Source organism: Rissa tridactyla, chromosome 7 (genome assembly GCF_028500815.1).
Source record: "Rissa tridactyla isolate bRisTri1 chromosome 7, bRisTri1.patW.cur.20221130, whole genome shotgun sequence".
In the NCBI taxonomy this organism is placed as follows: domain Eukaryota; kingdom Metazoa; phylum Chordata; class Aves; order Charadriiformes; family Laridae; genus Rissa; species Rissa tridactyla.
This window is the reverse complement of record NC_071472.1, coordinates 49,102,113-49,114,149: the sequence shown is the minus strand read 5'-3', so window position 1 is coordinate 49,114,149 and position 12,037 is coordinate 49,102,113. Positions and strand designations below refer to the sequence as shown.

Sequence of the window (12,037 nt, the reverse complement as noted above, 5' to 3'; positions counted from 1 at the left end):
ATTTTTGGAGATGGTCCTTCCTTTTTTGCCCGTCCGCAGCACCTCCTGGAGGGCTGCAACCCCACACCCTGTTGCTGCACCCCCTCAGCCCCGCAGAGCTGCGCTCTGGCCCCCGAGGAGCCAGCGTTATTTGGAAGCAGAGGCTGGACGCTCAGAGCTGCTGGGGGTGCGAGCGTGGCTGAAGGCTGGGGGGGAAGGCGAGGGGTTTAGCGGTGGCTGCCGGGGTTGACCCTAAATGAGGGTCCTTCACCCGCTGTGCGAGAGCCGATCAACACGCCGAGTCGAGATATTTGCTTTTATTTCAGTTCTGGAGAATCGGGTGCCGGGCATTTAACAACAGCCAGCACACCTCATGTTTCCAACTGCCTGATATGTATAACGATAAAATACAGATGATTAGTTGACAATGATTCACTCACCACTCCTACCTATACATATGCACCCAAGCCCCTGTTTTAACACATTTAGGGAGGTTACCTGATTAGCATGCTCATTATTCACATAGGGGTGTGTATTTTGGCATTATGATTACCCAAGGTTAGTTTGGGATAGACGCTTGGCTCGAATTTGGTCCAGATGATGTATTTTTACTATCTTATGTCTAAGTCAGCACCTGCAAAAGAACACCTAAGACACATTGTTTGGTGTGACATCCTATTCAAGGTTAGGTACCTCCTGTGATGTCTCAACCACGTCCCAACCGAAACTTAGGATCACAGGATGGTTTGGGTTGGAAGGGACCTTAAAGCCCACCCAGTGCCACCCCCTGCCCTGGGCAGGGACACCTCCCACCAGCCCAGGTTGCTCCAAGCCCCGTCCAACCTGGCCTTGAACCCCTCCAGGGATGGGGCAGCCACAGCTGCTCTGGGCAACCTGGGCCAGGGGCTCACCACCCTCACAGCAAAGAGTTTCTTCCTCAGATCTCATCTAAATCTCCCCTCTTTCAGAGTAAAACTGTCACCGCTTGTCCTATCGCATCACTCCCTGATCAACAGTCCCATCCCCAGACATGGACAGACTGGGGTGCAGGACAGACGGACACGGGCAGGGTGGGTGCAGGACAGACCCCCCAGCAGGGGACGGGCCCCAGCCCTGGATGCCCTCCCCCTCCCCCGGGGGGTCCTGCCGCCATCTCCCTCAGGTGCACGACATGGCGGCAGAGGCCTCCCGAGGAGACGCGGCCCCGCACAGGCCACGGGACTCCCGGCCCTTCCCGTGCTGGGGCTGAGGGCCGCCATCCCCGCCCGGGGAGACCCGGCCCCACCGGGAGCCCCATCCTCGGGCCTGCCATCTGCATCGCCTGAGGGGAGACCAGCCCCAGGCGGCCGTGGCCGTGGCCGTGTCCCTCAGCCTCCGTGGAAGCCCCGGCCGGGCGGCGTGCCCCGACTGTCCGCATCAGGGCAGGGGGCGGCCGTGGCTGGGGGGCGGTGCTGGCCCTTTAAATGGGGGGCGGAGACGGACACGGCACGATCCGGCTTAGCCCCCGCTCGGTCATCGGCTGGCGCTGCCTGGGTGCCGCCTTCCTTCGGCTGTTGGCTGCGCGCCCTGGCGGCGGCCTCGAGGGCGTTTCCGCTTCCGGGTGGGAGAGCAGGCCGTTGCTAGGGGGAGCGGCGTTGCTAGGGGAGGCCTGGCCGCCGCCGCCATGGCGGGGAACCGCATGCAGAAGATCGGGAGTGTGTTCAGCCGGTGCGAGGGGCGGCCGGGCGCGGGGTCCCCTGCTGCGGGGGGGCGCGGGGAGGGCGAGTCGGGAGGCCTGGGGTCTGCCGGGAGGGAGGCGCAGGGCCCGGGCGTTCCCTGAGCCCCCCCGCCTCTCCTCTCCCCCGGCAGGACCCGCAACCTGCTCCGCGTCGGGGTGATCGAGAAGCCGCTGTGGTTCGACGTCTACGCTGCCTTCCCCCCGTTGAGGGAGCCTGTCTACCGGGTGCCGCGGCCGCGCTACGGCAAGGTGAAGGATGTTGTCCCCCCCATCTTCTACCAGGAGGACGAAGTGCGAGCGTGAGTTGCCGCTTTCCCTCCCCGGGCGGCCGCTGAGGGGTGCCTGAGCCCCGCCATTCACCAGGCACCTTCCCCTGCGGAGGGAATACCCTTGTCACCGCTCCTCTTTTATTTTTTTGGACAGGAGATTTTACAGAATTTATGGCAACGGTCCAAGACCTTTCGACCTGTTGCAATCAAACTACAAATCTACTTGCCAGAGGTAAGATTTATTTATAACTCAACTGGAAATATTTCTGAGACTTGACCCTTTCTCCTCTTAAGTCAGTGAACCGAAATGTTATTTGTGAGAGTAAAAATACAATCTTTTTATCTAGGTTTGTTGAGAAATTCAATGAACTGAAAGAAGAAGGAAAAATTGAGGAGGAAAAATTGTTTGAAGAAACAGGAAAAGCCCTTTTAGCAAGTGGAATAATTTTACAAAGAAGAGGAACAGATAAAGTAAGTGCTAAATATTCAGAGTTAATTTGCCAGTGGATTTAGAAATTACATTTTCAGTAAGTCAGTCTCATGCATGATGGTCATATTAAAATGTCTGCTGTGCAGAGTAAACTTTCCTCTTAGTCATGAATGTGCCAAGGTTAAGGTACTTGTGGGACAGAAAAGAGAATTGTTTGTTGTGGTGGTGAAAGATTTCAGTCTTCAGTGCTTTCAAATCATCTGTTGGTGGGTCTGTATAAACCATTTGGAAATGAGTATATGTATTACTGTGTACATGTTATCTCGCGAAGGTAGTGGGGTAAATTAGAACCTCTTCTGGTTCAAAGGTAACCAATACACTCTTCCATCCCTTTTTAATAGTTAAGTAGTCTAACACGCTCTCACTTCTGTTCTTTAACCTTGATCCTGAAATGGAAATTTTTGCGTAAGTCTTGCAGTTTGGTGTTTGGTTTTCTTGTTTGTTTGTATTTTTAAGGTATTGAAATAGAGCATTGCTTACTTATAGCAATAATAGAGGGTTGTTTACTTATATTTTTGGCAAGAAAATAACTGTCAAAGTGTACACCAGGGATAAACAAAAAGCGGTGGCAGAACAAGAGGGGAAATGGCTCCTGGGCACGTAGAGTCTAGTTACTTCAGGCAATGATCACAAAGCTCTTAACATAAAATGGGGTAAAAAAAACCAAACTGAAGATGCTTCTAGAAGAGCCCATCGGGTAGAGTAGAACACGACTGCTCTGTGATGGTTAGAAGTCTTTTATCTTGTTCATGACTAACTGATTAGCATTTCTTCTGAGGATGCTGTCCTTGTAGCTGAACACCCTCAAAAAGGCAGAAGAGCTGTTTATAAAAGCTGCATTTTTAAACTCCTTTAGCTAAAATCATTTTATCCTGCTTGTAGTACGCTCTCCATTCTCCTCATTGTCCGCTTATCTCTGGACCAAGAACTTTTCTATCCACTTTTTTGGACATACAAACTGGGGCTGTTGCTTTCTATAGCTTTCTTCAGTCATGCTTCAGCGGAAACTTTTTGCAACCTTTTTTTTCATTGATCGTTTGCCTCTAACTGTAGGTAGCACAACAGGATCATCAAGGTGCTGAAACCAGAGATTCTGTGTTACACCAGCAGCTTCAAACTGTGTTGGAAGAGATACAGGAAAAGAAGAAAGATCGGGAGGAGCAGACGCTGGAATCAGCAGAAACACAGAAGGAAAATCCTGTACCCTCCTAACAGGCGTGGTGGTGTCCTGTGACGGGATGTCCTGTTGTCAGCTGGTGGTTATGAGATGTTTTCCTGTGGGGGAACATGCCTCAGTTATCTGGCTCTAGTGCCTTCCCTCGTCATGTGTGGGGCACACGTTCTTCCATCTCCCCATTCATAAAATTGGAGATAATCCCCTTTTTTGAGGTTCGGAAATGTTATCACAAATTGTGAGTTGGAAAATATGAGTATAAAAGTGAAAAATTAAACATTTTCTTTAAAAATCGGAGGTTCTGCCTCTTCAGGTGTCTTATTTGCAGTAGTAAAGGTGATTCTTAACTTCTTGCACTTTTCAGTGCAGGCCGTGTGAGGGTCCTGCTGTTGAAATGGCAGATTGCGCTTGCTTGGTGCGTTCTAACAGCTGTCTGAAGTGTCATCTTTTTATAGCTAATTGAGAAGAGTTGCTATTTATAGAAATGTAATAATATACTCTTCCTATTCCATCATTTGCTTAACTTCGCAATAGGATAAAGTGCAACAATACCAGATAATTTTGACCTCTGCAGTTTTTTAGTGACTTTTAATGAAACTTGTCCCTTCAGAAGTGTGAAAGATGTGATGTTACAGCAGTTTGCTGGCGACCAAGTTGAGTGCTGCTACAGAAACAGTCCCGGAAACTTTGGCATGGAAGAATGTAAGAAAATAACAATCCATCTTACTGGGCTTCGGAGCTGATTAGAACTTCATTCTTCCCATGCCTGCCAGTGCCCAGTGTATTTTTTATTAAAGATTTTGGCTTTGGTCTATATGAAAAACAATTACTGTTTGTTTGTGCTTTTTTCTCTTTTGTTTGTGTTTTTTTGGCTCTCTTTGTTTGGTTGGTTGGTTTTTTGTCTTTAAAAAAAACCAAACTACCACCAAAGCCAAACAGGTATAAATCAAGCCAAACAAATCTCTCCCTCCTTGTCTGGCTCTCCCCTACACGGAAGAGGGAAAGATTTCCTTTTGGTTTCATACCTACCTCCCAGGCAGATTCCCCGCAACACAACTTAGCGTGTGATGCAAGAACCCTGTCTTACGCATGTGTGTTGTGTGTCAGTGAAGAGGAGGATTTAAAAATGCCCGTAGTTTGGTTTTGTGTGGCTTGATTCACTTCCTGGTGGCAAGGTAGTTACAGTACAATTACTCAGTTATCCTTGGAAGGTCAAACTGTCTTCTCGATTCTGTAATCGTAGAGGAGTGCGGGATTTTCTTTCACAGAGCAGAAGGCGCCTGTCTCAGCACTGCTGCGGCTGTAGGCTCTGGAGATCTGGTTCCAGAGCTGACCTCGGTGGCACCTACACCTGCCTGAGCAAGGCTCTTCCACGAGGAATGGGAATCGCTGCCTGAATCCCTAAATCCAGAACCCAGCAGCCCCTTAGAGGTGAGTGTGATGGATGCTCCCACCTCCAGTATCCAAGTTTCAGAACCGCTGGGTCAAGGTAGGAGGAATTATAATGTAAACAGATGAGAAAAATGCATTACGATGGGGTTCAATCTGAAACGGTGCTGGAGCGGAGACACGTGCTGAGAGTAAATCGCGGCAAGCCCTTGGCTCTCCCGCAGGCAGCCTTTGGCTGGGGGTTCCCTGGATCACAGCAGTTCCCGTTTGGCTGGGGACCGAGGTGAGCTGCCCTCGGCAGGAGATCGCTGGCAGCTGGGATGTGAGTGTCCCGCCTCCTGCCCTCTTTTCTTGCTGGGGCCAAATGGTTGTCACCAGCCCAAGGGAAGAGAGACCGACAGCTCTGTGTCTTCTGTGCTGCAGCGTTGTCTTTGCCTTTTGTGGATTTTGACAGAGGTAAAAGATTTTACTTTGAGCATCCTGTTTTGCATTTTCAACTGTTGATGATGCTCTTAGCTTGCCAAAAATATGCAGAGGGAAGTACTTTAAAAGGAAAAGTGCTACGAAGTCGAATGCAGTAACACATGAGAGATTTCTCGCTCCATTCACAGCTCGGTGGTCTCCTGTTTGTTTTCACTTCTCTAAAAAATTGCAAACATTGCTTAAAGAGCCTTTTCCTCTATCATCTGCTGTAACTGGCTTCATCCTCGCTTCTTTATTGAGCTTGGCTCTGTCTTCCTTTACTCATCTGAAGCATACTGAGCAATAACATTAAATTTAGAACACAGAGTAGAGCGGCAGCCTTGCGGTGTGCCCTGAGCAAGTTCCTGTGCAGAGCAGGCAAGAAGAAAGTTGGAATTCATTTTCTCTTTTATCCTGTGTTGGAAAAGGTCACTGGGGTGGGGCTCCCCCGGGGCTGAGCACTCCCAGCTGGGCCGGCAGCTCTGCGATGGGCTGGGGAGCAATTGGATTCACAACTGGGTGGGAGTCAGAGACCCCTCGTGGGTTTTTCTTCCCCTTTGACATCTGAAACGAAGTGTAACCTGTCAGGTGGGAGGGTGGTGGTGTGCTCCACACCTTGCCAAGCTGCCGTGTAGAACAGTTGTGTACTTCACTGACGGGTGCACGCTGTTATTCTGAATCTGGTTTGCAGCCAAATTAGCTGGAAAACCTGTATGTAAAGGAGCAGACACTCAGTGGGGCAGCAACGGAGGGTGAGACCCCTCGGATTGTGTAAATCGGGAAATTATTCCTTGGAAGCTCTTGGGGTAGAGCTGGCCCTGGGGCTTGGGCAGGTCGCTGGCTGTCTGCGGCGGATGGAGAAGCCGGTAGAGATGTTCTGCACCGCGGGTGTGTTACGGCTGGTGGGTAACGGGGAAGGGGTGTGAGCTCAGGTATTTGGTGCAATTAGGAGAAAACACAATTAAGACCGGAGTTCTGTGTTTGTTTGATGGATGCATTTGCTGGGCTGGGATTGAAATGCCAATCACCATGACCTTAGAGTAACTCAACTACTTTAATTAAAAGGTTTGAGCAAGAGCCTGGGGTGAGCGATTTATTATTTATCAAGCATTTATCCTCCAGCCGTCAGCAAAAGGTCAGGGGCCTGGCAGGAGGAGCTGGGCTGGGAACCACCTGGGATGCGCCAGCCCCCCCTCTGAGCCCCCAGTGGGTCCCCACTAGGTGGGAGCCGTGCTCCGCCGCCAGGAGGGTCCGGGGACTCAGTGTCCCCCAGGAAGGGAGAGTGGTGACAGGGTCCCCGTGGTGTCACAGCGGGGGGGTTTGCTGGCACCCGGCAGCGTGATAAACATGTGTCAGCCTTGCCTTGCACATGTGGGGTGGTGCTGGGGAGAAATCCAAGCTTTCGACAAAAAAACAGTTGAAAAGAAATCTCCTTTTCCCCTGGGAGCAAGTGGGATGCGCAGCCTGTGGGGTAGAAGACGCAGCAAGGGAATTGGGGTGGAGGGAGACCCCCAGGGTACAGCAAAACCCCTGCCTGTGCTGGGGCAGGCAAAGGTAGGGTTTGTAGGCAAGAGCCGCAGATGCGACCTTGTCGTTGCCCCTTTGCCCGGCATTTCATGCAGTCGAGTAATTTCCTTACGCCCGGGCCGGCCTGTCCTCCGCTATTGTAATGCTCGGTAATGACTGGAGCAAAGCTTTCGCTGCCTCGCAATCCTACACCCCATTACAGAGCGGCCCCGTGACCTTCTCTGGGCTAAATTGCTGACCTCCTTCCTCCTGCGAGATGAGCGGTGTGTGCAGCGGCTCCTCTCTGTGATTGCCAGGCTATTTTTAAGTGACAATAAATGCCAAAGTATCAGTTACAAGGTTCCTTACTCCTTGAGGCATCAAAAAGACAGGGCAATGGCAGGCAGTAGAACCCCTTCTATAGCGCTGAAAGCCAGCCTGAAGGTTTCCCAAGGTCAATTCCTAAAATTGTGGGCCTGACCTGAAAATTTTAGGATGGAGAACTCTGCCTGCCCTCCAGCAGGGCCCATCGTAGGACCTAGAAGACTTGATTGCAAAGCTTGCTGCTTTTGTGATTAACCCACTTGCGCACAGGTTCTCTTGCCCCTGTAGCATCAGCAATAAAACCAGTAAAGCAGCTGGGCTGCAGCTGCTGGGTTTGTGCAAAGCACTTGGAGGGGAAACCCCTTCCCGTCTGGAAATTCAGGGGGGCTGTCAAGGCTCGGGGCTGTCCCTGCAGTGGCACGTCCTGGGGTGGTGCGTTGCAAGCAGGTCCTGCCCTGGTGGCGGAGCCCTAAGGAGGCAGCAAATGACGCAGGTACATCCGTGCAATGAACCGTGTGAAAGAAAGTTTCTAGGGATGCCATAGCATTACACAGACCGGTACTTTACCAAACAGCATCACTCCTTGCGTGCAGGATGTGTCCCACCGGAGTGAACACCTCTGGGCCCACAGCTTGGGGCTGGAGGACGGCGGCAGTGATTGTCCTCCTGTGCTTTGCACTGGTGAGGCCCTACCTTGAACACCGTGTTTGGTTTTGGCCCCTCACTACAGCAAAGACATTGAGGTTCTGGAATGTGTCCAGAGAAGGGCAACGGAGCTGGTGAAGGGTCTGGAGCACGAGTCTTGTGAGGAGCGGCTGAGGGAGCTGGGGGTGTTCAGCCTGGAGAAAAGGAGGCTGAGGGGAGACCTCGCTCTCTGCAACTGCCTGAAAGGAGGGGGTAGCCAGGGGGGGTTGGTCTCTTCTCCCAAGGAACAGGTGATGGGACAAGAGGAAACGGCCTCAAGTTGTGCCAGGGGAGGTTTAGACTGGATATTGGGAAAAAAATTTTCCATTGAAAGGGTTATTAAGCACTGGAATAGGTTGCCCAGGGATGCGGTGGAATCACCGTCCCTGGAGGCATTTAAAATATAGGCAGACATGGTGCTGAGGGACATGGGTTAGTGGTGGTTTTTGTCAGTGTTGGGTTGATGGTTGGATTTGATGATCTGAAAGGTCCCTTCCAACCTAGACCGTTCTATGATTCCATGACTGGTTTCTGAGCTTGGGCACTGGTTAAACCACAGGGCAGCTGCCCCCCGCCACGATGCACGACCCCTCCAGCGGGTGGCCCACATGGCAGAGCCGGGCACGTGTCCCTCTGCGGGGACACATCTCCAGCCACACTGCTGGTCACGCCCGGGCAGATTATCCACGGTTATGTGTGGAGGGCAGGGAGACGCGGGATTTAATAGGATCAGGTCTTATGTCTGGAGCAGCCAAAGTAATTCATCAGCTTTGCTGGAAAAAACAGGTGATCTGACCTTGCCCGTGCCAAGCTTCATCGAGGCAGGTAATAAAGCAGTAAATGTTTTAAGAACGTAGCTCTAAGTAAGATGTTAAAATGTTGGCGTTGCTGCGATGTTGTATTCTTCTGCGATTTACCTCTGCCCACCCTTCGCTTGCACGCACACTGGCGTTTGGTCTTCAAATCTGCCCCGTTTTGAGCTGTATCTGTTAGGATCTTGGAGCCAATTTATTGTATTTTTATACTTGCCTTATTATTCAGCACCTGATAAAAGATACGCTAAGATCTATCAAGGACTATGGTGGCCTTTGTAACCCAGAGATGCGTCAGTCTCATTGCTTGGCACTGCGAGGCAACAGCCTGCTTTGCATCACCTGAAATTAGGAAGCTTTTATTTGGGTAAATTGTGGGCTCTCCTAAAGCAGTGGGGCTCGGGGCTGCTTTTTGGGGAGCAGCTGCTGCGACGGGGCTCTGCAGCAGCCATTCCCGAGGGCGGCCGGGTGGACGCGCCAGGTGTTTTACGCTCGTTTGGCAGGAAAATGCATGTGGCATTGGAGTAAGGCGCTGCCGGCTCGGTTAGCCCTGCAGGTTGCGGCGCGTCGAATCTCCACACCGGGAGAGGGGATGGCACACAGGTGGCTTCTGCTTTCGGGGAGGGTTTGCAAAACCTTGGCAGCATCGGTTCCTGCCATCTGCTTGGTTTGTGTTTTAAATTAACGCGCCAGAAATGCCTGTGTGACGTAGTGATTCCTGGCCCAAGAGTTCTGGGATGGGTAAGGTGCGGGACAGTCGCCCCGAGCAGGGCGGGAGGCAGGAGCAGCACGAGGGTCGGTGCATCCCCAGGAGACCGGCAGGCTGAGCTCAGCGGCGGCTCGTGGTGAAGAAATCGGGCTGCTGACTTACCAGGAAATTTCAAGTCCTTGCAGGACTTGACGTGCTCGGTTTTTCGATGAGTCGATGCAAGCCACCGGCACTGTGGCCAACCAGCCCGCCTGTGGCCGGGTCAGCTGGAAGGGCTGAGCCCCAGAGGGCCCCCGGCTGTGGGGCACGCGTGCTGTTGGGCGCTGCTGCACGTTTTATTTTAATGAACATTTTAGTAATCATTCAAGCAAGTGCAGGCTGTGTTGGTCCCGTGGCTCGGGCGGGCTGCTCAGGGGCTACTCGGGAGGGCTTTGGTGGCGGGGAGCGATGGCAGCCTTGGCGCAGCCATGAGAAACCCCCGCGGCCCCATCCCGGCGAGCTCTCGCCCCGGTGCCGGCAGCGGGGCTGCTCCCTCGGGGTCACTCACTCCCCTGCCTGTTCTCCTTGGCCCAGGATTTGAAACCTTCGTGGGACATGGCAGCGATTTGGGGGTGTCCCCTGCTGCCATGAAACCCGGAGCATCAGAGATGCCGGGGAGGGTCCCCCAGGAGCCCCGCGGCTCAGCTGCCCTTGGCTCTGTCTGTCTCCCTGTGCTGCTGCTGCCTGTATGCATATTGCAAGCTCATTCTGATGTGCGCTAATGCTATTATCCCCCAGAAATTGAAATCAAGTCTGAACCTATAATGTTTCACTGGGAGGGAATTGGGGTTATATATTCCTGTGTACAGCAGCATTCTATTTCAGTCATAGCATTTAATTATGATTGGTGTGTTAGTGCCCACCAGAGCATAACAAATTGTCATTATGTTATTCTGCTGAGTCTAATTTAATTGGCAAGTTGTCACAAAAGCAATTATCCATCATTTATTTTGTTGCCATAACCACATCTTGGAGAGCACCTGCTGTCTGAAGTGGAAAAGGCTCTGCAGTCTCTTGGTCCTGGATTTCTTCCACTTGCCTGACACAAAGACACCATTTCCTCCTCTGATTTGAAAATATGTTCCTCGTTTCCCAGCGTGGGCTCGTGCATGAGGCTGGGAACGCCGGAGGAAAGGTGTCGTGCAGGTAGTGACCCGCTCGAGCGTCCCGGGGCTGGGGTGAGTTACGGGGGCTTGTCCCCTCCGGAGACCTGGGACACCCGGCGCGGTGGCTGGGTGGATAAATCGTGGATGCGGCTGTCTCCTCATTTCTGGAAAGTCAGGATGAAATAAGGAGAGAAAGGGAAGTTTGAAGATGAGATGTCCTCTGCCTGCAGTAAATGAAACACTTCTTACAAATCATTTTTGGGCAAAAAGGTGTGGGGGGGAAAAGCCCCCAGACCTCCTGAGAGGAGCAGAAGGGACGCGTCGGCTTTGTCTCAGCAGCCTGTGCCCGGCCGGACCCTCTTGTCCCGGAGCTGCTCAGCCCGGAGGCGGCTGAGATGAAGCACAGACATCTGAAGTTTGATGTCCGTGTTGGCCCTCACCGAGCTGCTCCCATGCCGGCAGGTTTGCCCCCGCCAGCGGCACTGTTGGGGGGCACGGAGCACCCTGTGGGTGCCAAATCCCACCGCCGATCCCCATGTCCCAGAGCCGCCGCAAACCTTCACCCAAGCTACTGCCCCGCAGGGCAGGGTGCTGCTCAATAAGCAAGTTTGAGATAAGGTATCTGGGCTCCCATAAAGATTAGGAGGCTGGCGAGGGAAGATTAGTGGTTTTTTATAATTTAGCAGGCAAAGCAATATCAGATTTCCCAAGACCAACCCAAAATTGCAGATTTTCCTCCTTCCTGAGACGGTGCGTGGCTGTGACCTATTAACTTTTTGGATTTTGGAGGCGGCATCCCAAAATCCTGCAAGGCTAAAGCAGGCTGGAATGAACTCAAAGCCTGTGACTCACTGTGATAAATGGGTAAATAAATGAAAATCTGTTTTGATGTCTGTATTTCTTTCAGTTACTCCTCTCTCCGCCCTGTCTGTAATCTCTTCCCCTCTGGTAGTTCTGATTAGCTGCTAATGAGGAAAGATGATTTTGTAGTTAAAGCACAGAGGGTTTTGTTCCCGGTTCTGCCTTTTTTTCCCTTCCATGCCTTGATTTCCCCATCTGTAAGCCCAGATACTGTTTATTTAAGATGGATGTTGTAAAGTTAAATTAATCAGTATTTGCAAAGCAATTTGCTTCAAAGGTAGGATACAGCGACTTGAAAAGGAAGGTTGAACCTGAGGAATCGTAACTTTTCCCTCCCGGTGTCCCCGCTGGGACTGAAGCTGAGCTCTGGCCGTCTCTGGTTTCCCAGCAATGAAAAGCTGCGGTTTGCCGGGCTCCTCACCTCGCCTTCACCAGGAGAAGGAGCTCTGGAGGTTCGTAAGGCTGTCGCTCGTCTGCATCACTGGTCACTTGCCGGGTTTTTCCACTGGTGATGGA

General features: G+C 52.0%; 1 protein-coding gene and 1 long non-coding RNA gene across 5 annotated transcripts in view; both read left to right on the top strand.

The window, feature by feature from the left end:
• The first annotated feature begins 1,526 nt into the window (after nt 1-1,526).
• On the top strand, nt 1,527-3,926 carry MRPS23 (mitochondrial ribosomal protein S23). The gene is made up of 5 exons (XM_054209827.1): nt 1,527-1,686; nt 1,828-1,995; nt 2,120-2,197; nt 2,313-2,436; nt 3,509-3,926. Exons 1-5 carry the CDS (start codon nt 1,643-1,645, stop codon nt 3,665-3,667), a joined length of 573 nt encoding a protein of 190 aa, XP_054065802.1. The 5' UTR covers nt 1,527-1,642; the 3' UTR covers nt 3,668-3,926.
• Nucleotides 3,927-5,173: 1,247 nt separating this feature from the next.
• LOC128912982 (uncharacterized) overlaps nt 5,174-12,037 on the top strand; it is a 39,237-nt gene continuing 32,373 nt past the window's right edge. For all 4 annotated transcript variants that reach the window (XR_008467805.1, XR_008467806.1, XR_008467807.1 and 1 more), the window contains exon 1: nt 5,174-5,474. This is a non-coding gene — a long non-coding RNA (uncharacterized LOC128912982). The remainder of the gene's footprint in view (nt 5,475-12,037) is intronic.